The 27,527-nt window shown below is 40.8% G+C and overlaps 2 protein-coding genes across 2 annotated transcripts in view; one reads left to right on the forward strand and one right to left on the reverse strand.

Moving 5' to 3' along the window:
• snupn (snurportin 1) overlaps positions 1 to 27,527 on the forward strand; it is a 46,329-nt gene that overhangs the window by 9,490 nt on the left and 9,312 nt on the right. The window contains exon 2 of the mRNA XM_028584646.1: positions 21,633 to 21,785. The gene's annotated coding sequence lies outside the window, so the exon portion shown is untranslated. The remainder of the gene's footprint in view (positions 1 to 21,632; positions 21,786 to 27,527) is intronic.
• Positions 3,570 to 27,027, reverse strand: snx33 (sorting nexin 33). Its single transcript, XM_028584642.1, has 2 exons — positions 24,638 to 27,027; positions 3,570 to 6,923 (listed from the first exon to the last, which is right to left on the reverse strand). Exons 1-2 carry the CDS (start codon positions 26,067 to 26,069, stop codon positions 6,670 to 6,672), a joined length of 1,686 nt encoding a protein of 561 aa, XP_028440443.1. The 5' UTR covers positions 26,070 to 27,027; the 3' UTR covers positions 3,570 to 6,669.

A 27,527-nucleotide genomic window follows, 5' to 3' on the forward strand; every position in this document is an offset into this window, starting at 1 on the left:
TGTGACACTAGCCCCAGCAGAAAGCAGCAGAAGCAAGTGGAGGAGGGATTACCAAACACACCCATGTGTGTTGATTCGACCATCTGTTGCCTTTGTTTCCTTCACATGCTGGAGGAGGAGGAGGACGCTGTAATCCTCTGCACTATGGAGGTCAAGTCCATGTCAATCCAGGAGCGAGACAACAATCCTGTCTGGCCATCCATGAAAGTGATAGCAACGACAAATTCTTAACTCAGATATCCCCTTTACAGACCACATACTTCAGGGAATTTTACTTACAAATGAATGGGAAATTGTAGTTTTTTTTTGTTTTGTTTTTTGGAGTCGTGACATTTTTGACTGCAGATATGAATAACACATGACTGGACGCAGACAGCTGTAGCGCTGCTAGGACCTAAACACATTTGCTGCTGTGCTCTGGAGCTCAGACTGATTTTTCATTAAGGAAAACAAATGAGGACTCTGGGTACGTCTTTGTCCTCTGAGGTATCCTGTCGACAGGCTGGAGGCGCACTTTTCCTCCCCAGGCCATGCAGACATGAAACTGCTTCTTTCCTTCACTCAGCATCTTGTTTTTTTTTTTTTCTTCTTTTCTTTTATAGACATCTGCTGGCACTTTGGGCCATAACGCCTTTACCATGTGCCCTTGCAGCAGCACTGCAGACCTGATAGATATCCACACTTTCCCCTTTAAATGAGCCAGCTGAGTTGCTTTAGACGTTTAGAGCATGGAGAAAAAGTTAAGAATCTGCAAGTGTAAGTAATGTACATGAGACTTGCAACATGACACCCAGGCATGACTAGACCATTAGCAACAGGACATTTTTTTTATAATACAATTTTTGCACCACGCTGGAGCTGTTTCAACAACTGCTGAGGTAGTTAGCTTCAGCTGTGTCTGATGGAAAAAGCCTGAAAGGAGGACAAGTTGACCAGTTTTCATCTCCCCCACTTCCTTGCTCACATAAATTGGGTTGCTGCGGAGAAGTGCACTGTTAGCATTACTTTGGCAGTACATCAAGGTTTTAGGACTTTTTCCAAGGTGTCCTTTTACTGCCATTGAGGCCTTTTTGCTTCACTAACACTCTGTGGTGTACATCATGGAAGTGTGCGGCAGACAAACTTAATTAGAAATACTTAAAATGCTGTTTAAATCTGCTTCCACCACTCTAATTAGTGTGATGATTTATGCTTGAATTTTAGATTTTCATTCCCCTGTCAGTCTTGGGTTTCTAAGTGAACTTGATGACGTCTCCTTCTGGCACATATCATGGAGGTGACATCACCCCGCCGCTCCAGTTGCATACCAAAACCTGAGAGAGGGCCTGAACTATTACCATCAGACCCAGGCATTGGGTTCAAATATAAACATCTGAATTTTCTTTTTCTTTTTTAAGTTGAAAAGATTGGAAGTCATGAAGTGCATCTGTAACATACACTGATATTTCGCTCTTGACAAACAGTGGAGCGACTGCGACCCTTTAGCATCACTGTGTATCAACACGACAGGGAGGAACTGATAGGCCTACTATAAAGGAAACCAATAGTATCGTTAACGCACCTGTTGTCAGGGTTAAAACAGAAGAGGGAGCTCAATATAATTAAGATCTATGCCAACACCTCATTCACTTTAACAACAGAGCTGCTGATTTGAGCTGTCCAAATGAAATGTTTGCTTCCGAAACATCTGGAACACATTAAAGGGAAAAGCCGGGGTTTCACTTTGACATATTGTTCTAGGCTACAGTTTGGCATTAATCAGCTGTCTCCAAGAATTAACCCAGCAGGACAGCCATTCTCATATAAGGAAACTTTTAATAAAATGTTCCTTGACTAAAAGTTAATATCAGAATGGGTGTTGACTCTTTTCTTGGAGGGTTTTCCTCCACATCCATACAGCTAAAGAACATGTAGGGCCCTATTTTAACGATCTAAGCGCACGGCGGGAAGCGCCTGGCCCAGGTGCGTTTAGGGCGTGTATGAATCCACTTTTGCTAGTTTAACGGCGGAAAAAAGGGTCCGTGCGCTGGGCGCATGGTTCAAAAGGGTTGTACTTAGTGTCTTAATTAATCATAGGTGTGTTTTGGGCATAACATGCAATAAACCAATTAATGTGTCATCTCCCATTCCCTTTAAAAGCCAGGCAAATTTGTACCTTGGCGCATTGCTATTATGATGGCAGATTTACTAAGCAGGAAGGAGAGATGTTCAGGAGAAGAAACTGATCTGCTCATGCGTGAAGTGTGGCTTTTAGACAGTGGTGACTAAGGGCCCATTTAGACCAGAAAAAGCAACCCGGTGATTGGTGCCGCAGGGTGACGTCGAGTTGCGTTTCTCCAAAAGTTTAATCGTCCGCAACTTTTCGCCGCTGGGTGTTTTTTCGGCACCCCACCCTGCAGCATCCAATACCGCATCCTAAACGCACTATACCCATTTAAAATGAATGGGAAGATCTGCGTTTTCACCGGACGGTCTGAATCGGCGAAGCACGGCACAGTGTGTGTGTGTGAATGCAGCCTAAGGGCACGTTCAGACCAACAAAAGCTATTCGGTGATTCGCCAAAGGGTTGTAAGAGTGGGAGGGTCACTTAACTGGCCCATTTGTGTAACTTTCTGTTGTGTTATTTTACCCCCCAATGTAGCACGATTAGACTTTATATTTCACAATTATTGTTTTCAGTCAGATCCTTTATAGACCGCCACAGTGTGCGTGTGAATGCAGACTCACACATGCTGTCTCGTGTTCTAAAAACTAAACAATACATTTGAAACAAGACTAGGAGTCTACAGCCATGCCAGCAGCTCAGTAATGGTGTTCACAGAAGTTAGTAGAATTCATCCTCTTAAATATCCGTAGTACATTTCACAGCAATCCACCCAGTTAGTTGCCTAGATATTCCACTCAAAACCAAAGCTGTCAACCTCTGGTGGCACTTGAGGCAAAGTCAGTGCCAGTGAAATCACAAACCTCAGTAGACTTCAGCCTGCGGGGAACAGGAATGTCTGGACAAAATTACATGGCAATCCATTCAAATGTTGTGATATTTCAGTCGGAACCTGACAGACCAATGCCAGCCACAGTGTTACCATGGCTAAAAACAGTAAAACATGGTCATGACATACTGATAATAGACCTTAGAGATTGCCCACTCGAACCCAAACTTTTAATTGGATGTGAGGAATTCTGCTCTATTCCGACTTAGAGCATATTTTTTTTTGTCTCATTTATTTTGTTTATGTGGACGCTGAAATTTGGATAACAGCTCCTATCCTGGCTATCCTTGTTTCGGTTATATTCAGGACGAACTGTTTGTGTGTCAAAGCGGATGTGTTTTCTTTTTTTAAGAGTCCTGGTTTTTCATCAGTGCTTCCTTGGTAAATTGTTTGTTTAGTTTTTTTTATACTTGAGAGAGGAGTTAAATAGGTTGTTGTAAATAAAATATGATGCTCACTTGTTCCAAATATAAAACAGAATACTTCAATAGTCTAGATATAATGTCTGGAAACTGGAAAATGGAAACAAACTCACAATGTTGCTGTACAAATCTACAAAGACGAGAAAGACAGTAGGCGATAACCATCATAACATTTTATTAACATTTTTAGGTCCCCTTCCCTTAAATCAGTTGACAAATTACTTACTGAAAATCACCGTCTGTTATTTCTGAGACTGAACCTAAAGCATAGAGTTCCTGCAACTCACCCGGTCACACATCCATGTTAAGAAACAGTTAACTGTGTGAAATGCCTGGCATTTAACTTATGCTGCTTTGGAACATTAGAGGAAAGTGTCATTATGAAACCTGATTGGGTCTGCAGGCACTTCTTTAAATGTTTTTTTCTTTTCTTTTTTCACGGTTTCTTTTGCACCTTGCATTTCTATCTTTTGCCCAAAATCTGTCTTTGCCTTTGGTGTCCTATGTAGTTTCTGGAATGTTTCTTTTTTCTTTTTACTTCTTCCAAGTGCTTTCTTCACATTTTCCTCAGCGTAGAACAATTACAGAACCAGAGAGCACATTCGATTTCACTTCGACCAAACAGAGTAAAAAAGAAAATGTCTGACTTCTTTGGTCTTGGAGAAACTGCGATGAGTGCAAATTCAATGAGCAAAGTATGAACAGCACAGGTTTGTTCAAAAATACACATAAACAACACCACATTTAGACAGCAAATAGTTAAAGACTGCAGATGTGGACTGAACAGTACCAGTAACTGAGACACTCATATCTGAGTCACGCACAAACACAGGGACCATTTGTTTACTGAGAAACCTGCAATGAATCAGCACTTCTTTGTTATGGGAGAACCATAATAAGGCTCAAACCTCAAATTCTGAAACTTGACCAGGCAGGGATGTCACAAAATAACTTTTTCTTTCACTTTTTATCCACACCCAAACATACCACTGAGAAATCAAACCCTCTTCCATCAAAATAAAGAATCAGTGCCTCACAACTGATGAATAAACACTGGAAATTGCTTCAGGAGAAGCGTGTCAAGCTCACAAAAACATTCCCTAGACTACCTCTTAGGTTACGGACGCTGAACGGTTTTTTTCTAGTTAAACATGATGAGTAATGTTACTGGAACAACTCTTCTTTAGTAATGAACACTAATTCAAGCAGTGAAGAGGGACTTCAATCCTAAGTCACTCAAATCTCATTCAGTGTGGAAAAATTAGTACACTAAATGTGATAAACAAAATGTAAAAAAAAAAGTGACACGTCACTGTGATCACAGCTGGAAGAAGAGCAATAAGATATATGTAATATTATTAAAGGAAGAGTTTCACATTTTAGAAAATCTGCCTATCCGCTTTCTCGCTGATAGTTATGAGAAGATTGATGCCACTTTAATGTCTGCAGGATAAGTTTAAGGCTCTAGCCAGCAGCATGTTAGCTTAGCTTAGCTTAGCTTGGAAACGAGGAAACAGCTAGCCTGGCTCTGTCCACAGGTAACTAAATCTGCTTACCAGCACCCTAAAGCTCACCAATTAACACGTCATATTTGTTTAATCCATACAAATACCCAACTGTAAGAATGGCACGTTGTGGTTTTACAGGGGGTTATGTGTTAAAATATTGGCATGAGTCATAACCCCCTGACAAAAAACACAAATTGAAGTTTTTACAGTTTTGGTTTTTTTTTAAATAAAAGAAATCTAACATTTTAAAGTAGTGAGTATTAGATAAACTTTGGACAGAGCAAGACTAACAGTTTTGCCCTCTGTCCAGTCTTAATGCTAAGCGAAGCTAACCATCTGCTGGCTGTAGCATCATATTTAACGGACAAACACAAGAGTGTAATCAATCTCAAGAAGAAAGTGAATACACACTTTTACAAAAATGTCAGAACAATTTCTTTAAGTTATTATGGATACAGTGTAGAAATAATCTAAATGAAATAATATGGTTCTGTTTGTGCATTAGATGTCGTTTTAAAATACTTGATATGAACAATAAATCATACTGTTTTCTGACTCCGACTACATTAAACACAAAACTCTACTAACAGGAAGAATTTGGTCTTGTGTCAACTAAATGATTTAATACAAATATTGAAATGCCCAGATGATGTACCGCCTCACACAACCAGTTAATCCACTTCAACTATCTCACTACATTTACTAGTTGGCTAGATAAACCGGCTGCTACGTAGATATCGTTTTTTTGTTTTCCACTGTGGAAAAAGGGAATTGATCTGCACAGTAGTTGACTCACACCCACACATAAACACACCCTCCACACTATGACCCCGTAGTGTATAAAAACATGTGCAAACTTGTTCCTAAATGCATGTCATTCGAGAATTTCCCCTTAAGACACAAGCCATGCTACAGACAAATGGCCAATTTAAGAATATTCCATGCCTTCCTTAAAAGGCACTAACTGCATGAAAAACATAAGAAAATGACATTATGAAGCTGAATTACATGGTATAAGTAAGTCTTCCACATTAATTCCACATTATTAGTTAAGAAAGACATTTGCGACTTGTACTAAGAGATAACAGAGAAACTGATATGAATTTCAAAGCAGTAAACACCTGAGCAAGATTTACACTTAACAAGAAGATGGTGAAATTCCACTTTAGTATTAAGTGCACTTGTTTGGCCAGAAATACTATATTTTCATGGTCTGATGAGAAAAATCAGTGACTTCAATAAAATCCTAAAATGCTGTATTAAAGAACATTTGTAATGTTTATCAGATTTTGGTAGATAAACCATAATATTGTGGGTTTATTCTAGAAAAGTTCATATTGGAAGCAACTTGAATCTGTCCCAGGAGAAGCCAAAGTGCATGATGTATTGGAGAGAAGGGGACAATTTCAAAACAGAACCCGTTTCATACTATAGAACAATAAACTACAGGTTTGCTATGATTCTTAAACCTATCTTCTTATTTTAATGTTACAAATACCTTAAATTATGTCTGTGGCGTTGCCTATGTGATGCGTATTTCAGAAATAAAAAGGTACAGTAGGTTTTAAAAAAAATGTGTCTTTGAATCCATCAAAGTGAAAGACTGACTGGCTTTGCACATCTTTGCTTAATTCATCTGCAAGTCTTTTCAAACTGAACCAAACACCAACACAAACACCTTGATAAAAGAGTCAAGACTTGTGTGTGTTTTTTGGCATCTTGAACAGGGCAGCAATTTGGTGTCTTTACAGACAGTCATACATGCGCAGGGTGCGCTCCAGTTGCTGGACAACACGTTGGTAAAAGGCTATCTGCTCCGTGAGGTAGGCCTGCATCATGTCTTTGAAGTCCACCTCTCGCTGGTGATGGAAATGGCTCATCTCCGCCTGGAGGGCAAACCCAACCGTCCGGCAGCGTTTCCTAATGCCGTCTGCCTCGTCCTGGTCCATCTTTCCCTCGTCACTCATCCGCTGGCTCTCCTTCACCTTGGCAAAGGCACCTGGGAAAAGATTTTTAAAAAAAAGTTTTATTATTTTAAAAACTTTAATATTCTAAACACAAAATCTCAGTGGCAATATTGGTAAACTGTAGTCTCATGTTGCCAGACCTTCCTCCGCAGCGCTGCAAAGGAGGGTCTGGCTAGTCCACACAGCATTCCGGGATGGGAGAAAAATGTGCTGTAGTTTATTAGCATTTCTTTAAACCAATCATAATTGTCTTGGCACCGTACACGTACGGAGCAACGGCGCCTCTGCAAAATAGCCTCGGTAAGGAACTTGTTTTGGTGAAACTTGTATGTTCAAAAGTTGTTTTAGTCCTGCAACAGAAAACTCAGATTGGACAGATATTCTAGCTAGCTGTCTGGATTTACCCTGCAGAGATCTGAGGAGCAGTTAACCGTAGTCCTCAGAAATCCACCGGAGTTTAAAATTACAACACAAAGGAAGCCCAAGACAATGGATTTTTTTCCCTCCGGTGCCGCAGAATTCAGCCGAATGTCCGTTACCTTCCGCTTTCTTTGTGTTGTAATTCTAAACTCCAGTTGATTTATGAGAACTGTGGTTAACTGCTCCTCAGATCTCTGCAGGGTAAATCCAGACAACTAGCTAGACTATCTGTCCAATCTGAATTTTCTGTTGCACAACTAAATCAATCTTTGGACATACTTTGAATGTTCCACCAAAACAAGTTCCTTCACCAAGGCTATTTTGCAGAAGCACCATGGCTCCGTCAGCGCTTAGCACCGCCCAAGATGATTGTGATTGGTTTAAAGCCATGCCAATAAAGCAGAGCACGTTTTTCTCCCATTCCGGAAGGCTGTATGGACTAGCCAGACCCCGTGCTCTGCTTTATTGGCATGGCTTTAAACCAATCACAATCATCTTGGGCGGTGCTAAGCGCTGACGGAGCAATGGTGCTTCTGCAAAATAGCCTCGGGAAGGAACTTGTTTTGGTAGAACATTCAAAGTATGTCCAAAGATTGATTTAGTTGTACAACAGACAATGCGAGACATTAGGCTAGCGAAAGGCCATTCAAAGGACAATCAACAAAAAAAACTTGTATTTGGTATGTGGTAAAGCAGATGGTTTCTGTTTACTTGCCCAATTTTCTGAGATATTAATCTCTGAAGTTTCTGCATCCACCCAAATACAACAAAACATATTTTATCACATAGTGGTATCTAGCCATGCAGCTAGATGTTTGTTTGTGCTGAACGCTGTTGAATTCTTGAAATTGAACTGTTTATGCTGTGGGCACCACAAACTACTTCCATAGATTTGCTGTCATAAATATTAAAGAAATGTGGATAAACTGGGCAAGTACAACCAAAACTATCTGAATGGCTATGACCATCAGATTTATGCAAGAAATTATGTTTTTTGTTGTTGTTGGACTGACCTTTTAAAGTCATCGTCAACTAATTTAAGCAATGATACGCTGATGTATAGTCACTGAAAAGGATTAAAATGAATACCCTATATCAAATGTTGTATTAAAAGTCAAGTATAGTTAAAAACGGTCTTAGATTTGTATTGCTCTTTGGGTGGGTCTGTATTACTGTACGTTGTGCTATATGAAGAAAAAAAAAAATGTATACCAACATCTCCTCCATGGCACTCAGCAGTAAAGACCAACATTGTAACTTTTCCCCAAGAAATTAACTTCTGTCAAGCTGTACACTTTATAGGTAGAGCAGTGAACAGACCACACAATTACTTTTTGTTTCATTGCATACCAAACGTCTAGTTTCAGTGTGATGCAGACATGTTGTAACCACAGGAACATGACGTCAAAGAACATGGCAGCCTAATGGCATGTGGCCACGCTGCATTTCTCATCAGATTAGTGAGTCTGTCTCAGTCTCCTACAATCTGAGCTCGATTCCAGGAAGACGATTGATTTTAGTCATGTGGATGAGCTAGCTAGCTAGGAGGACTAGTTTGCACAAGCTAGGTGTAGTGTCTTTACTGTAGCCGCTGCAGCGTACAGGTTTTATCCATTAACTGTATCTGTGAGTTCATGCCGCCTTGGATTTTGTATGGAATTCTTGGCAGAAGTCTGGGAAAGCATGAACAGCACTTATAGTCTGTTCCAGCAGCAAGGAGGCGTGTGGACTACAGTCTGTGGCGGTGACCTACATTCATGTATTCTGTTTTCCACATGGTGTGTGTGTGTGTGTGTGTGTGTGTGTGTGTGCTAATGCAAAAGCTCATCACAGAGAAAGCTTGATGTGCTCTTCCACCCAACTAAATCTCTGCTCTAAATGATGCTAAATTAAACCCACAAAATACAAGCTACAAAAAGTAAAACTGTGACAGAATAAAATGCAAAGCTGTATAAGTTTCCTACCATTCTACAAACCAATCCCTGTTTCCCACTATAGGCTTTCTGCTTCTTTTCACGGAGTTAACAAATGCTATATGATACATGGCCAGTGGTCTGGAAAGTCACCAGATTTGTTTATCTTGCCCAACCAGACTGGCTACCGCATGTTTATGGCTGTGGTGGCCAAGGAAAGAATTTAACTATTTCCCATGTGACAGCTTCATGGGTCTGTGCTAGGTACATATTAGTACTCTGTAGGGGTTTAAGAAGGAGTGAGAGGAGAGGAAAGAAAAGGAAAGGACAACAGTGTGCAGGGGTTTCTGCAGATTTCACCAAGTTAAATTTAAGACCTTTTTAAAACCACATAGAATGCATATTTGATACCGATTTCATCATCATACCTGCCAAAGTATGAAAGTATGTTGAAATACTAGTGGGGACAATATGGCCTAGAATTATTTATTATTTTATCACAGGTTTTTTTACCAGTACTTTCCAGCAGTATGTAAAAGTAGTTCCAAATGATATAATTAATTAAATCAATGCAACCTGGACTTGCAAAAGTAGCAGCAAAAATGGATGGATTAACCAATTAAAAAATTATGATACATACATTTAAGTTTTAGCCAAAATCAACACTTGCGCATTATGACACAATGGGCCCTATTTTAACGATGTGAAACGCAAGTATCAAACGTGAAACGCAAGTAGCTTTGTGGGCGGATCTCGGGCGCTGTTGCTATTATACCGGCGGGATAAATGAGTCTTGCTCCCGACGCAAATCTAAAATGGGTTGGTCTGAAGTAGCTAGGTGTGGTTTGGGCGTAACGTGCAATAAACCAATCAGAGCGTCATCTCACATTTCCTTTAAGAGCAGGCGCGCTTGTTCCATGGCGGATTGCTATTATGACAGCGGATTAGCCTGCTGCAAGCCAGCAGGAGCTGTCCGGGATGCGGCAAAGTAATAAATGCCCGTCTTGACCGGGTGGCGATGTTGCTGCGGCCTCTCGGGCGCATCTCTACAGTCTGGAGAGGATTGCTGCAGCCATGGAGCGTGGGCCTCCAAACGCACCATCTGTTCCTGTTGTGCCCCTTCCTCCTCCCCCCACTCCATCTCCATCCACCCGCTCCATCAGGAGTGCATCGCCACTCCCGGACCAGATCCCGCCGGAGTGTCCAATCCCGCTGTAGTTCAACATCATGTCTCTTTAAGTCCTCTAATATTTCCTCATTTATGTCATCAACACATCCATGATTCATGGAAATGTTGTGTAAAACACAACAAGCCACAAAGAATGCTGCGACTTTCTGAGGACTGTACTGTAAAGTGCCTCCTGACCTATCCAAACACCTGAAGCGCATTTTCAGTAATATTTTTCCTTGTATTTATGTATGGTTTGCAAAAATGGGAACTGCTGCGTCCGTGTAGATGAGAGAAGCAAAGTGTATGCGCGTTGTGCACACGCTACATTATGGCCAAGCATGCGCCCCTAAAATAGCATCTGAATAACGCGCCACAGGCTTTAGACCAGGTTTTTCCTGGTCTTTGGCAGAACTGTTTTCTGAAACAGCAAAATTTCACCAGGGAACGTTTGCGCCTAAACATGCCTCCGCTTTTCGCTGAACCGCCCCCGGGAGTGCAAATACATCCCTAATTTACTGACGTGCGTCTGTGGAGGGAAAATCAATTGCAATTGCGCTGAGCGTTTAAAAAGGGCCCACTGAGCTTTCAGATAGCCGCAGTGACAGTGGGATTGAACACTGGATTACAGTAAAAAGCCTCCTACACACAATCCACTGTTGCAACAATCCCACTTATAATATGTAATGTCTCCTGACAGCCTACAATTGGGAACAAAAATATTTTAGAAACATTCTGCTGCCTATGCCTGGGAAGAGAAAATATTAAGGACTTTTCAAGACCTGCAGATTCCCTCTCTAGTTTAATAAGTCATACTGTGTGTGGGTGGGTGTGTGTGTGTGTGTGTGTGTGTGTGTGTCAGAGAGAAAAAGAATGAGGATAGTCAAGATTAATTATGGCCATAACCCTCTGGGGAACTGAACTCAGGCATCTGCTAAATTCCCCATTCCCACAGCCCGAGGTCACTGCGAGATGATTTCAGGAAGTGCAGCACTTCTCCTCTACATCTTCATCTTTCTTCTATCCATTTCAACACAAACATAACATGGAGAAAGGAAGTCCCTCTTTAAGATGTGTATTTGTTTACAGCATGTGTTGCTACTTGGATTTATGTATTAGTATTGATAGCTGAGATCCTCTTATACAAAGCTAGCTTCCTTTTTCTCCACAGACTGCCCATTCTTCTAAGATCCAAACATTAGCACACAGCAGTTTGTAGTAGGGGTGTCACGATACCAAAAATTCAGTAGTCGGTGCCAATACCAGTAAAATAACACTATTCTCGATGCCGATACCACGGTAAAAAAAGGATTTTCTTAGATTCCATGTACTTTAACTTGAAACATGAACTTCTTTATTAAAATATTTGAAAAATATCAAAATATAATAACAAGACATACAAAACATGTGAAATAGAGCATAGAACAACATAATAAAGTGCAATTAATTGTCATATTGCAACAACTAGTGTCCCCAGACATATTCCAGACTTCCAGGAATCTTTTCAAAAGGCACTGTGCAAAAACAACAGTGCAAAACAAAACAGTGTTTCTAACAGTTGCGTGACCAGAGACGTAACAAACCCCGGGTAAATATTGGAGATGTATTTGAAAGATGGAGACAGCTTAGATCCCAAAAGGATGCAAAGTTGGCCAATTTCCTCCTGAACAGGTAGCTAAGCATTAGCTTCAGGCTAATTTATCACGGCTACAAGGGACGGGCATTTTATGTCATTACAACATTTGTGTACTCACATTGAATTATATAGCTAGAGTACCCGAGTTGGTTACTCGCAAAAACAATTTAGACATAGCCAGTAAAGTGATCCTGACTGGTCCTGGCTAACCGCGGCTAACACCGCCATGCTAACTGCTAGCTAACGTTACCGGAGGAGCAGGCACACGGTTGTTTACAACGTGTAGCCTGTTCAGCGGCTGTAGCCGACAACGGTGAGTTATTTGAAGCCAAGAGAGGGGGGCAGTAAATCAGGAAGAGAGGACCGTAAGCTTGCAGTGAACATGCCGTTTTTTAGGTCGGTTAGAATCAAGGGGGTAAACTTTGCTTCAGAACGCGAACCTCCGATGGCGCCATTTTGTTGCTACAAAGCGATCACTTCTTGTTAGCATTACACTGACCGGCATTTTTTTTTACGTCACTTGACTGCGAATAACATTACATCTGAAGCGTTTAAAGACTCTATTTGTCCATTGTTTATTTCTAAAGAAACACGACAATGTATAAAAGGCTCCATTACCTTGTACCTCACGTTACAGCTCCGTAGCAGACGTTTTTGTAAAAATAAGCTAACGATTGTGTCATAACCAAGTGACTTACTGTCGCACAGTAGAGGAATTACCGTATAGTACAGGAGAAGCTCGCAGGCAGTTTCGACTTACATTAGCTGTTTAGGTTTAATTACTAATGTTAACTAGCATGTTAGTTAGCAATAATTAGCCTGTGCCCATGTTATCTCCTTACATATACCTACACTCTCCGTCTCTGTAAGATTGGAAATAATTGAGATGTCTCTTGTCACAGCTACCAGAAGACTTACAACTTTCAGACACGTTGCTCACGTCACATTTACATTGTCTCTGTCAGTTGGAGGCTGCGCAGTAAAGCAAGAGATCACCGGAAAAGTGCTTCTAATAGCCTTCACTGGTCTCCGTCCAGAGCAACGGGGTCTATTGGTCCATTATATATATGTCAATGGTTAGAATCTATCTCAGTTGACTCTCGTTCATAGTTTTTCAAAAGATATGTACCGGAAGTAGAAGGGCGTGACTTCGGCCACTTGTTCATGACCTCCTCATGGATGTATTAAGAGAACGGACCTACTTCTGAATGCATCGACTGGAACACTCTGAAGCCTATACTGCCTCCATGAGTTCCGGAAGAGGTGCAGCACCGATGCTGCTAACACTGGCATCGTCGCTAAACTGTGCCTATGGTTCTTCAAAAAAAAATGGCATTGTCTGTGTTTTGTCATTTTAGAACCGGAAGGTATCGCAAGTATCGGTTCTCATGACATCCCTAGTTTGTAGCAGCTTATTTTAACTCATTCTCATCTGGGACCATGGTTTCCAGTTACAGCTAATACAATCAATCTTCCTGTTTAATCCTAAAGCGGAGGCGCCATTAAACTGGAGTGGAGCCTCTTTAGTTGAGGCTAGTTTGTATAAATCAGCTGACCCGTTATTCGTGTGTAATCTATCAACATAACGTAACGCTGGCTGATAGGTGGTTAGTATAGAGATTGTACTGTAATGCGTGTCTTTAGAATACGAAGCCATATGTAGCATGACTTCATGATTCATCAGAATAATGGGTCTTTTCATATGAAAAATCCAACTTGGCTCAGCTCTTGCAGTATTATAGCCCCTGTTTGTGACATGGAACAGTTTAGTTGTCTCACAAAGTAAGCTTTTAACCTCTTATTGCAACGATGATTATGTTTTAAAACTAAGACATTAGGAAACTGTTATTTGGGATGAACTGAAATGACCCCATTATTAAAGATACTGGGGTGACATCTAGCTCACCCAGTAGAGTGTGCGCCCCATGTCTGAGTCAAGTCATCCCCTCTCTCTCCCCCTTTCCTGTCTTCAAGCTATCCTGTCAATTTAAAAAGCCCAACTTTGAGGTTAAGTTGAATACAATCTTCAATTTAGATTTTTGTTTGGTGAACAAAGTGACTGAAACAGCCAGGTACATTATAATACTAAAATAAGTCTGAAACTCTTAAACTGCTTTAACGTCCACATACTGGTGTAGTATTCAAATTTGCGTAATCAGAATGACTCATCTGTGCTCTCTGTACTGTAAAATAAACCATTCTGTAAATTTGGTTCAAATACTTCAAACACAGGAAGAACTAACGTGACTGAGTAAGATTAGTGGATGTTATTCACATTGGACAAACGAGTAAACAGAAACATTTTTCAACTGAGGACAAATGAGGCTTGTCACCACAAAACACTAACCATTACTACAGGGCTGTGTGGGAGTGTGTGAGATTGTGTGATTGTGTGTGTGGAGGGGCTGCTGACGTCTGAGTCAAGCACTACAGTGAACCAATGAGACGTTTGTTCTCTGTTGAGCTCTCAAAAAAAGGAAATAAAAAATGGCAACAACAACAAACAAAAAAAGACCCCACAAGTAAAGTTACTAATTGTGGTGATTCCATTAATGAAATGACTGGGCCTTTAGACTATTATGACAAAGCAGTTAAATGTAAATACTGACACTTTACTGGAAAAGAAGGAAAAAGACAGGAGATGTCATCTGAAAATAGAGGAAAAGGAGGCTTTAGAAGAGAAGAGAAAAAAAAAAGAGAAGCCGCTTCAAGAATGCAATGAGGGTGAAAAGGACTCTGCAATATCTGCCAGTGTTTAATGTGGGCCTTAAAAGCCTTGACGATACACTAACATAAGAAAAAAAAACACTGCTGAGTAAGCTAACAGTAATATGTTTACACCAGCCAATCAGATCCACAGATACAAACAGATTAGAAGTTCAGAGGAGTTTATGTCCTGAGCTGGAATGTGCTCCAACCGATTATATCTCAATTATATACTCAAATATTTTTACCTTTTTACATTTATCTTTGAGGCTATGTGGCTATGGGACACGGAAACAAATATTTCCAAATTCTTTGATATTTATTTTTTTATTTCTTCAGGGATGAGGAATATTCAAAACAGAACCATCCTCTCTAGACACCGGGAATTAGTTACCAGAAATGCTTAAAGGTCCCATGGCATGAAAATTTCACTTTTAACATTAATATGAGTTCCCCCAGCCTGCCTATGGTCCCCCAGTGGCTAGAAATGGTGATGGGTGTAAGGCCACACCTCCACTCTCCACCTTGCCCCCCCCTCACCCCTCAATAGCTACAGACACAGAAATGGCACATACTAAGGAAAGGTCATTGTGGGACTGGCTCTAGTGGCTGTAATTCTGCACCAAGGCTGAATTTCGGGAAAGAGACTTCAGATACAGTATTAGGGGACCACTAAGGTCTATATAAAAGCATCCAAAGAGCACCGTGTCATGGGACCTTTACCCTGTGAGCAGGTGACTTCATCTGCATGCTCAGTATTACTTTGTGCACATCTTACTACTTTTTTTGGAACTGGAACTGACAACTCACAGAAATAAAACATGAAGCTTCCAATAGCTTTGGATTGAAGCTCTTAATTGAAGCCATGCAAAGAGATGTTCAACAGATGTTCTTTTCTTTTAGTATGCACACAGAATCTGATCTAAAACTATTATATACTTTACTCTCACACACATGGCTATAAATCCATGCTCCTGTCAGACATGATCCTATCTAGATGTGTTTGTTTATTAAAAAGGGATATGCTCAGCACTGATCTTGAAGGAAAGTATAAATTATCCCCACTAATAGCCCTGCGAGTATCTCACAACGTTCCTCTGCGAAGGGATTTATTTTATCTTTTAAAACTCAGCCAGCCTCACAAAGTAAAAAAAAATAAAAAATACATCTGTTATGTCATCACACATCAAGTAAAAGAAAGTGTGTCAACATTAGCTGTGACATCATAATTCTGTTGTATAACTTATTACTTTAAGATTTGTGAGACAAGAGTTGTGATGTCCTGAAATCCCTCTGGGTCTTAAGGCTTTGTTATGTTTCTGATTGTGACATTTATAATAACAGTTTCAGCTCCTTTGTTATGGAACAAATGTATTATTTCTTCTGTGTGTTCGCCCTGTAACTTTTTTTATTACTGAGTAAGTGTTGCTTTAACTTGAAAATATGCAAGATGTTCCTATGATGTAAGATGTTTGGCTGATCAGAATGTGGATATCCAACCTCAACTGATGCATCCTACCAAATGAAATACTTGGTCAAATTATTTTTATGATAGTCTTTTCATGACACCAGAAAACACCAGAGAATGCAACCGCTAACAATGCTCTCCTGTGAGGGATGGCGTCTCCATGCCAACCACAAGCATCGTGTCAGTGCTACCATGACTACAGTTATGTTGGCAGACACCCGTAATCTCACTGACAGTTAAAGCTTCATTCCTGTCAGGGGAGGGAAAAGATTAGGACACTGATGGGGTAAATACTCCCTTTCAACTTCACCCTTGTAGCAGACAAAGAAGATTAAGTTCTAGTTTTGGATTACTTTAGCCGTTTAGCTGTACTGGAGCTGAATAGGGAGAAAAACAATTCCTCTGTAAGCTAACTGGTGAATGTGATGCCAAAGAATGAACTGATCAAAATATGAACAAATACAGATGCCTTCGATGACTTAAATTTTCCATTTATTCATCACAATGTAAAGTACTTGGAGAGTGAACCTTCAAAACTAATTTCCTTGTTAAGGGTCGACGGGGAGTGAAGCCTATCCCAGCATGCATTGAGCAAAAGGATAGTTTATACGGTCTATCACAGTGCTAAACCAAATAGACAAACACATTCACATCTACAAGCATCTTCAGGTTTTCCAATTAACCCACCCTGCGTTTCTTGCCAACTCCACATACAAAGCCTCTAGCTGTGAGGCAGTGCTAACCACTATGTCATACTGAGCAGGCTTTCAGACTGAAAATAGCTGCGTTTTAGCAGCATTAATACATTTTTGGGCCACTCACAAGCTGAAAACCTATCTGCCGTATATATCTATTCACACATCCAGCAGACACCGAGCATCATTAGCATGCATTTGGTGTTTGTGTTTTGTCTCTATTGTGGCCTCCATCAACTTCTTGAGAAAACATCTTTCTTTAGCTGCTAAATGCTTCAGTACTTTCACCAGATAGTTGCTAACTTTGTCTGGGCAGGTATAGAATACAGAGGGTTTATCACAGCTTTTTTGAAACAGCATTGAAAAAGCTGCCTGCTTGAACTGGAAACAGGGATGAGTTGCAGGCCAAACAATGAGCTTAAGTACACTAAAATGCCCCCTGTCTGACCAGGAATGAGCGATAACCGATACAGTGGTCCCGTTGAAATGAATGAGGAGGCTATTGTTTGTCTGAACATGACCTTAACAGCTACAGACTGCACAGACCTTTTTCACGGCAGACATGTTGACATGTCACAGTAGGAAAAGCACAGGTGTATTCAAACCCATTAATGATGGCTGCATTCCACTTAGGAGAGGCCCTGGTATTGGGCATGCTGACTCACTGAAATAGCTTACTGGGACACTTGATGGGATTGAGCCATCGTTAAGGTTATCAATTTCAGATGTGCTTTTCCTACTATGACAAGTCAAAATGTCTGCTGTGAAAAAGGTCTATGCCTGGTGCAAACTTGAGAAGTCAGCTACGAGCGCAAGCTATCATTGATTCTCCTTTTGAGAAGCATAGTTTTAGTTGACACAGTGTTGGAGAGGTGTTCAAATCTGCTGTAGTCATGGTTAGTGGTGGTGGTCTTGTATTAGAAAGCATTTTACACTGAAAGGTGAAATGTTTTGTCCAATTCCAGTTATTTGTTACGAGTGGGGCAGAAAATAAAAAAAAATAGCTATGGTATTAGTCTTTTCAATATAAGCTTAACTCCTCTCTTACCTCATGCCTTTTTGGGTCTAAGGACACTAACACAAAATCTGTGGTTGTTTGTGAGGAGGCGGGAGACAGCGGTGGTAAAGACAGAGTTCTTGGAGACATCTGTAATCTCCTATAGTGTGAAACAGCAGTGCACTGGGCCAACACAGGCAGGAATGCAGAAGCATGTGGATAGATAGTGTGTGTGTGTGTGTGTGAAGATGAGGGCCTAGCCTTTGTCAAGATTTATGAGTAAGCAAACAGGAGAGGAAAACCATTTGCTCTTCATAGTCACCAGAGACAGAGAGTGGACTTTACCCAACAAAATAACATACAATCAATGTTCAAAAGGTGCCATAACTGGCGTCTGCAAGCTCCTGGAACCCTAGCGCACAGATTCACAGATTACAGTTTGCCTACCTGCCGAGAGTGTGGTATTTTCTTGTGTGTTGTAACCAGTGTATGGAATTTTAATCTGTAACATCTTGGTCAGACAATATAAACACGGCACGAGCTCCTGGTCAGCACTTTGAAAAATTAAACAATATTGAAAAGTGTTCAGAGAAGACACAAAGATCTGCATGTGTGCAAGCAGGCACAATCCCAAAAAGAAGTTAAAATGCTATGGAGGACAACTAACCTCTTGTCCAGATTAAATATCTGTCTGGCGTGCTCCCAGGGGAGCTAGCTCATTCTCAAACTGAATACTGCTCTGCTCTGGTGTGGAACAGTTTTTTCCCACTATCAGCTGTAGCTAAAGGGGCAAAGACCACACTTTCTATACTTAAGATTATTAACAATCTAACTAGGGCTGGGCAATATATCGATATTATATCGATATCGTGATATGAGACTAGATATCGTCTTAGATTTTGGATATCGTAATATTGTGATATGACATAAGTGTTGTCTTTTACTGGTTTTAAAGGCTGCATTACAGTAAAGTGATCTACTTATCTAAAATCTAAGTGTGAAGATATTTTGTTAAGGCACCAATTGTCAACCCTAGAATATCGCCGCAATATCGATATCGAGGTATTTCGTCAAGAATATCGTGATATTTGATTTTCTCCATATCGCCCAGCCCTAAATCTAACTGCCAAAAGAATCTGTCAAAATAAAAGGAGAACAGCTACAAATCTGGTGCATTTTATTTTGAAGAATGCCCTGCAGTTTACCCCAGCATTTGTCATGACTTTCGCTTTGGTTTTATGCCATTTATGGCCTTGTACTTCAGGATTTTAAACTGCAATTATTCCAGTGTGGCCTTTTCTAGCTAACCAATAACTTGAAGTTCAATTTAATCATCATTGTTTTGGGTTATCCACAAGAATTTAACAGTAATTGTTTCCTTGCCTTCCTCAACATGTCATTCTGGGGACACAGGTGATGCAGAACCAACGCCTCAGATTTCATTTTACACAACATGTGACCGGATCAGATCTAATTGATAGCCACTCCGTGGGGCGGGTTGGTTTCACTCTATTGTGAACCCTTTTGTGTTTTATTCATTACTTCATGAGGTGGTTTTGTCTCAGATTAGGGCCTCGGTTGTTGCCAGGTACAAAATCTACAGAACAGGATATCTGCTTTACTGTCACGACTACCTTACACGTTACAATATCTGGCAATGTAACCATACTTCCAAAGAATTCCATTATTTAAGAACAGATTGATACCAGACGAGAATAGCTCCGTTCATGATTATGTACAATAATTCAAAAGAGACATCACAATACATTTCAGAGTCCAGGATTACAACAAACGCGTAACTGTAACGGGCAGTGCAGTTGTAGCTGCCAGCGCCTCTCACACTAAAGCCTTAGAGGCTCTTTATTCTATAACAATGCAATGTAATTAACCCTATAGATCAAGATTTTCAATTGTATTCAACTGAGGATACAACCGAGGTTTAAAGCCTGTGGACCAAACTAGATTTACTTTCTCCATTATTAAAACCAGGGCAGCTGCCCAGACATACACTTTTGATAGGAGTGTATTTATGGGGAAACAGAAGGGGAAAAGATGAAAGAAGAAGACAGATGTGAAGAGCATAACGAAACAGTGACTTGTAGATGGAGCAAAAGCACAGACCAAAAGAGGCAAAAAAGATGTGTGGACTAAAAGCTTAAACAGGACAGAGACAATGGGAGAAAGAGATCTATAATTGGAGCACACCCTGACATTTTTCTGACATTACCCAAAATCTTCTCCTCCCTAAGATCCATTTTATCAAGGCCACATGCAGTCCCTGCCTAACACCACATCTCAAAGACAGATAACATTCCTGCAGTTCACATGCTCACCGGGATCCCAGTTAAAAACTAGCTCCTATAGAACTAAGGAAAGGGGAAAGTCAGACAGGAAAGAAGCAATGAGGACATGAAGTGGAGGAGGAGTGCACCGGAAAAGGTTGACCTCAGTTCTGTGTGTTCCGCGTGTTGCCACAGCTGTATCTGGTTCAGCCGCACACAAAGTCACATCAATGGGAGTTATCTGGGCCTGCAGGGAAGACTCAGCAGAGAGAAAAGCTCTCTGCCTTCACAAAAACACTGCTACTCAACCGCATCGCGTACAGTTGGGTTGGGTATAGGCTTATTGTTTTACAATTTGTTTCCAATACAATACCGGAGTTTCGGTACACCAAACTATACTATATACAAATAATACTTTTTAAATATCTTGCTTTCAGGAATATTAGCATTTTATACAATTTCCCTTTTTTTTATTTAACAAAAGAAACTAAGCGTTGTCTAGAAAAAACAATCTAAAATAGTTTAAACTCGGCAATTAGGAACAATTTGATTAAAGAGTAAATAAACCACCAGCCATTTGTTGTGGGATTTTCATAATAACAACCAAATGAATGCCAACTTTGGTAAGTATATAGAAAGGCTAGAATAGAGTACAGCTAAGCTGCCAAAACAAAATATGTCAGCCAATTAGAGCTGGGCGATATAGAAAAAAATCAACATAGATGTTGATATTGCGGCGATATTGTAGGGTTGACTATATGGTGCTTTCACAAAACATTAACACAATGAGAGTAATGTAGTGCAATGTAATGCAGCCTTTAAAACCAGGAAAGGACAACACTTGTGTCATATCATGACATTACGATATCCAAAATTTAAGACAATATCTGGCCTCATATGTCGATGTTGCTATAATACCGATATATTGCCCAGCCCTACAGCCAATGCATGACATGTACAAAAGGTAGGTTGACATAATTTGCCACAAGAAAACCAAGGTTATTAAACTCATGGTCAGTTGTCTATTGCCCTCAAGATCCTCAGAAATATTAGATGTTGCAACAAAAAAAAAAAAAAAAAAAAAAAAAAAAAAATCACTCTTTAAGCGGTTTATTGGCATAAAGCACAGGTTTGGCTTGTGGACAACATATAGCCTACCTGATCATCTTCTTTAAAATAATTCTCTTGATCATCTTTTTAATGGCAAAAATAAGAAATGGACACCAAGTTAGTACCGATCCGACTGTCACACAATAACCCAAACTAAATAACCGATCAAGGCAGCAGTAGACCAGCAACTCCTGTGTTCTGCGAGGTACGATTACTGTTTTTGTCAAAAAGGAGTCTGGGGGCTTTGAAGAGAGCATAGATACCTGCTTAAGTTCCCTGCTGGAAAGGCAAGGTAAAGCACTAAAATATCTTAGCGTAAACTTAAACTGATATTGATTTTTTTCAGGTGGACCTTTTTCAGTTGGCTACAATATGTTTAGCTGCTGCCCCCTGTCCCCTAGCAGTACATTGCTCAGCTTCTGTGGCGGTACTCCAGCCCGCTTCCTCAAACTGGGGGCCTGCCGACCACCATTTATTGCAGTTAATATGCTGACTATGGGTGAGTACCTATTACAACACCACTTCATCTAAGTCTGAATTATCCCCTTGAAGTGAAGCCATGTAACTTTTGATGAACAGTGTGACTACATGTGACAATGACAAGATAATGGTAAAACAGACTCAGTAATGTCAGTTACATGGCAAAATCCAGCTAAAGTTTGCCAACATTAGCTGACAGAAGCTTGACTGTGTTGAATTGAGCAGGAGCGTGTGTTATTGCTTATGAGCTGAACTTTTCATTTGTAACAGGAAGAACATGTTTTCCTTCTTTAAAAAGTTACACAGTGTTGTTTTAAAAGTGTCAGTTTGCCAAGATTACAGGGAGACATATTTTTCTACTTACCCCTGGTGGTACATAGCCAAGCACATATTTTTGGGATATCCACCTTTGTCATACCAATATAACGAGGGTAGGTGGAAATTCCGGTGTGGTGCTCCAAGCATTTAAAAATTAAAATAAATTTCAGAGCCAGATATCTTAAAACTTTGGCACGTGAGGCTGAAAACATCTACACGGTCTGACATCTCTAGGGTTGGATAAGAACATTCTTTATTTGGGATTTAGGTGAACTGACCCTTTAATATCATTCAGATGGCTTTGTTTTTCTTATTTATTCATGGGTGGAGTGACGTAGCTAGCTGTAGCTAGCCGAATTGCGTCACAAATAATATCTGCGATAAATGATTGCCAGCTGTTTGGAGGAAGATAATAGGACAGCACAATTCCTCCCTTGCTGCAGTTCTTTCCTTCCTCTGTAACTCCAATCAGCTGATACGGTTATTTGTTTGAGAGCTGACACAGAATGCCGATTTGCATGGACCAAAATCAAACTAGGCAGACCTGAGCAGAACCAATATTTCACCATGAGGTTTATGAAAAGCAGCAGTCACAAACACAACCGTCATAGAGTATTCAAATCAGGAATGTTACAGTGACTGGACATTCTTTATGATTTCCAGTTACCGATTAAACAACATTATGCTAATACATGAGAGTAAAATAAGCCATTCATTGCTGCTGTGCTGCAACAGTTTTCAACAAATACAAGCAGTGAATCTTTAACATTAGCTGCTTAGAGCATCCCTCGCCACAAACAAGCTGAACCACTTCTTAAAAAGCAACCCCTCAAAGAAACATAACCTGGCTCCATTTTGCCACATTGATATGTGAGAAGTATGATCCTTAACGTAGGTTTTAACAACAAAAAGTAGTTGTGATTGGCCCAGAGTGACCTGTATTATCATATAAAAAAAGTGTGCCAACTGAACATTTTCTCACTTCATAAAAAACGTTTTTGCATCTCCAAGTGAGAATATGTTTGGAAACAATTCAAGATAAAATAGTAGTAGTTAGCATTAGCATTAATATAAAGTTTATCTTGACGCCACAATCAGAAGCTGAATACGATTTAATGCAACCACTGGAAGAATTATAAGGATGTACAAAAAGTTGTCTCTGAGAACTGCCAAATTAAAAGACTGACTGCTGACTGAGCAAGGGTGTCACCAAAATAAATTAATAAAAAAAAAAAAAAAAAAAAAGACAAGGATTACTACTTTATGTGCTACTGTGATGCTCTATATTCAGTTACATTTTAACCTACAACTAACTAAAACCCTGAGGAAGGCCAACGTCACAGAGGTTAAGATAACCTGATCAAATATCACTTATTCATGAGCCACTCCCTGCCTCAGGTGTCCTTGTCACATCATGGCTGTTGGTTGTAATATACACTACAGCAACGCTCTTGCCTATTTGTCTCATCAAACTTTGAACAGAGCCCAGAGGAGTCTCGGGTAAACAGTTTTACACATAATAGCAATGGTCGTTTGGTTATATCAATAGTTCGGTAAATAGAATTACATTATTTTCAGTCTCTAATGAGATAACAGCTATTGTAGTCACACTTTGTATTAATGTCAGTGATATTAAGATGCATGCATTTTCACCGATTTCCATTTCCTTCTGCTTTCTTTGTGTTGGAATTCTAAACTCCGGTGGATTCACGAGGACTATGGCTAACTGCTCCTCAGATCTCTGCAGGGTAAATTGAGACAGCTAGCTAGAATATCTGTCCAATCTGAGTTTTCTCTCGCACGACTATTTTTACAGCGTCTCCGTGCGGAGCTTAGTGCCGCCCGTGACGATTGTGATTCGTTTGAATAAATGCCAATTAACCAGAGCACGTTTTTCCCCCGCCCCGGAATGCGGACTAGCCAGACCCTCCTCCGCTCCGCAGCGTGTGGACGGTCTGGCAAAGCGAAACTAACCCTGACCTAACCGGTCATCCATAACAAAATAAATAGCACAGATTGAATCTAATTTAGGGACCATTAGCTCAGTTTGTTGTCATTAGCAGACACTTTGTTTATTATTATTATTATTATTATTATTATTATTATTATTATTATTATTGAAGTTTTTGCAACACTTGTAGCTGCTGCTTGTCTCAATTCAAGCATGCTACAGCACATGATACAAAAGTTGTTTTTGGTGGTTGTGCCTGGGTATATTAAGGTTCAATAATCTGCTTGGCTCCTCTGATAAATTATAATTGCTGTGAGACGAAGAGCACATTATGTGGCCTGATGGCTTGAAAAAAGTTACCATTTTGTAATTATAAAATCATAAAAAAAAAAAAAAAAAATAGGGAACAGTCATCGGGCATTCAATTAAAATATGAATGAATCTGCAGGAATTAAAATCAGATGGGAGGCTGAGGATACATCCAAACATCTGTGAACATTATGGATGTAAACATTTTTTATTTCCCTTTTTAATGGGGTTTGCATGCATAAGGACATCAGAGAAATCGCTCACACATTAAAACTTCTCATGGATGATATTACCTTTCTGTAGATGAATAATGTCGGGGAAGTTGGCGAGCAGGCCTTGATAGAGCGACAGCTTGTCCAGCATAAGGAAGAGGTCATACTTAGGTTGCTCTGCAAACATCTCTCCAATGTTCTCATAGGTGCGGCCTGTATGGGAGATTGCTTTGTTGAGGGCCTCTGAGCTGTGGGGAGGGTCCAGCGTGAAAGCCTGGCTGATAGACTGGAAAGAATTTCCTAGCCGCTGGAACTCCTTCCTGAACCCACCCAGGTGCTTGCGCACCAGCTCCGAGGCAACATGTGTGAGCTGCATCACGCTGTCATCCATTTTCTTAGCGAAGGCCTTGAAGGTGTCGATCCGCTCCTCTACATCCTGCAGGTCCTGGTGCTCATTAGGGATCTGGAGGGTCAGCATGAAATGGGCACCCACCATCTCGTCCTTCTCCGCCCGTCTCTTGCCCAGTTTCCACTGCTTGTCGTCAGCACACATCAGAAAGTGCTCAAAGCCTTCATACTGGGAGAGGACTGGGTGACTGGTCATGTGGTTCATCCACAGTATCAGTCGTCTCTTGCGCTTCTCGATGAAGTCTTCCTCAAATCGCCCCGTGGCCTGCTTCTCAGGCAGGTGAGGCACGGAGATCACAGTGAACTTGTGCAGCAAGCGGTTGTACAGCCAGTCAAAGTGTTTGTAGCGCCTGTAGACGGGACGCCCCGTGTGGCTTGGTGTGACCCTGTATGAAATGTACGTCTTGATGCCTTTGAACTTTGTCTGCTTTGTGGGGTCTTCAATGGAGCAGGAGAAAGGCTGTGGGCTCTCCTTCCACAGGGGCCCCGTGGGACCCATGTCGATGGTGTACGACTCCGCTATCTTTGCCATCATGGGCACATCACCCAACACAAACGCTTCCACCCCTGAGCGGACAAAGCTGGAAAATCTGTTCAAGTTCCTGCCCACCATGCTGCCTTTCCTCGAGCTGGAGATGCTGTCCTGTCTCTCCATGTGTGGTTTGGGCCGGTAGTGCACATTGGGGTTGTATGACAGCGGGCTCTGATGGGCATGTCCATTGGCCCCGGGGCTCCTACTGGGGTCAGCGTCGTCCACCACTGTCGACCTGTCGTCCCAGTCGTCCCAGTCATCGTCGTCATCGTCATAGTAACTCTGCTGCAAATGCAGAGAGGTGTTTGGGGTCGAGGGGAAATAGGAGGAGTCGTTTCCTAAAGATCCTGCCGGGCTTATGGAGCAGTCGGTCACGTTCGAGTTTGAACGACTGCGAATAATTTCCACATAGGACGCAGGGAAGAGACCTTTCTCCCCTCGGCTGTTCTCCCCCTGAAACCAGCCGTCCACGGAGTTCTTATCAAAGATAACCAGTTCCTCATTCTCCTGGATGCTGATCTCCTCTTTGTTTTCACTTTGAAAAGTGTAGATTGCTTTGGCTTTCACGGACATCTTGACACTCCAGTGGGTCCCCAAAGCAAGAACAATCTACATGCACATAGTGCCTAGATTATAGTGATGCTGCTGCGTTGATGCATGCCGTGTTGGAAACATCTGACAATAGCTCACTGTAATATTTAAACTCCTCTCAAATTACATGGCAGCTTTTGGATCAGGTGTGCAACAGCACAGTAGGACTTCACGTTAATGTAATTAGGCTATCTGACACTTAGGCTAGTAAACACAGGAGAAGTCAGCAGTTACGTCAAACTATTAGGCCAGTTCTGCGCCAAAACAAAGTCTAAAATATACCTTCTGTGACCACTAGCATCCTCAGCCCATTGAGGCTACCGCCTCATTGTCTTACTATGTATTCTGCTTTAAACGTCTACCAATACCTTTAGGCTGCAAATGCTCTAGAACACATTAACTTCCGCATAACAGATTGACTATCTTGTTTCTTTCTCATCACAAACACAACAGGTTCAAAAAACAAAACTGGTTTCACCAAAGAGCTCCTCCACAAACCCCGACGCTGGTTTTAATCCTCAGAAACTGGACCCGCGTTGTGTTCACTTTTCGGACACTTGTTTCTCATTACGGAGATCTCAGAAATGATCCTTCGGGAAAATATCTTTAAGACAAAGTGTCCTGGCGTGAGGAAACACAGAGGGATGAGTAATGGTATCGCCGTGCATTGTGAGCCTGCTCCGCATTCCCTCAGACTGAAACTCGCTGCGTTTTCCTTGTAAACAGGTTCCTGCGCATCTTCAGTCGATCCTTCTTGAATTCAACCAACAAAAAAAACAACGAAATCGGCAACCAAACAATCTCCTTCTACAGAGCATCAACACACATCACGGCTCAGTATTGTTTCTTTGGGTTTATTCCCGTGCGCGCTTCAACAAAGTAACTATTTCCATGACGTTAGGCTTGGACAATTGAAAGCAAGTTCGCCTTTTTTTTTCCATCAGCTCCTTTATATTCGTTGTAGAGAAGAAACTGGCTCAACACCGCCCCCAACAGGGGAAACAGATTATAACCTGCAACACAGATTACAACATCCAAGAGACACAGATTATACAGATTATTATTAGTAGTAGTATTAGAATGTCGTACTACATGTATTTGCATATATAATACACTTGATAACTTGATTTCAACGGAATAAAACTGACTTTTCTGTTGAAATCCACCACTATATTGCCACTATAAAAGTTATATCAGTTAATATTCTAAACAGATATTTCTTAATCACTGAAATTCGATTTAAATTTTTGTTTATATAGCACCATTACATCCAAATCCATTCAATGTGCTTCACAGGACAGTGGAACTAAGTGCAGTACTTAAATACACTTTTGAGGTAGGCCTACTTGTGCTTTACTTGAGTATTCCCATGCTACTTTATACATACAGGCAAATATTGTACTTTTTACTCCACTGTATTTAGTTTTACTTAATTAAGTT

The sequence above is a fragment of the Perca flavescens genome, chromosome 8 (genome assembly GCF_004354835.1).
Source record: "Perca flavescens isolate YP-PL-M2 chromosome 8, PFLA_1.0, whole genome shotgun sequence".
Taxonomy (NCBI): domain Eukaryota; kingdom Metazoa; phylum Chordata; class Actinopteri; order Perciformes; family Percidae; genus Perca; species Perca flavescens.

What these genes read in the sequence shown, in the direction of transcription:
- snx33 (XM_028584642.1), bottom strand. Translation starts at nt 26,069, where the DNA reads ATGTCCGTGAAAGCCAAAGCAATCTACACTTTTCAAAGTGAAAACAAA. An exon ending in CATTATTCATCTACAGAAAG is followed by an intron (nt 6,924 to 24,637) that starts GTAATATCATCC and finishes ATCTTTTCCCAG; the next exon opens with GTGCCTTTGCCAAGGTGAAG.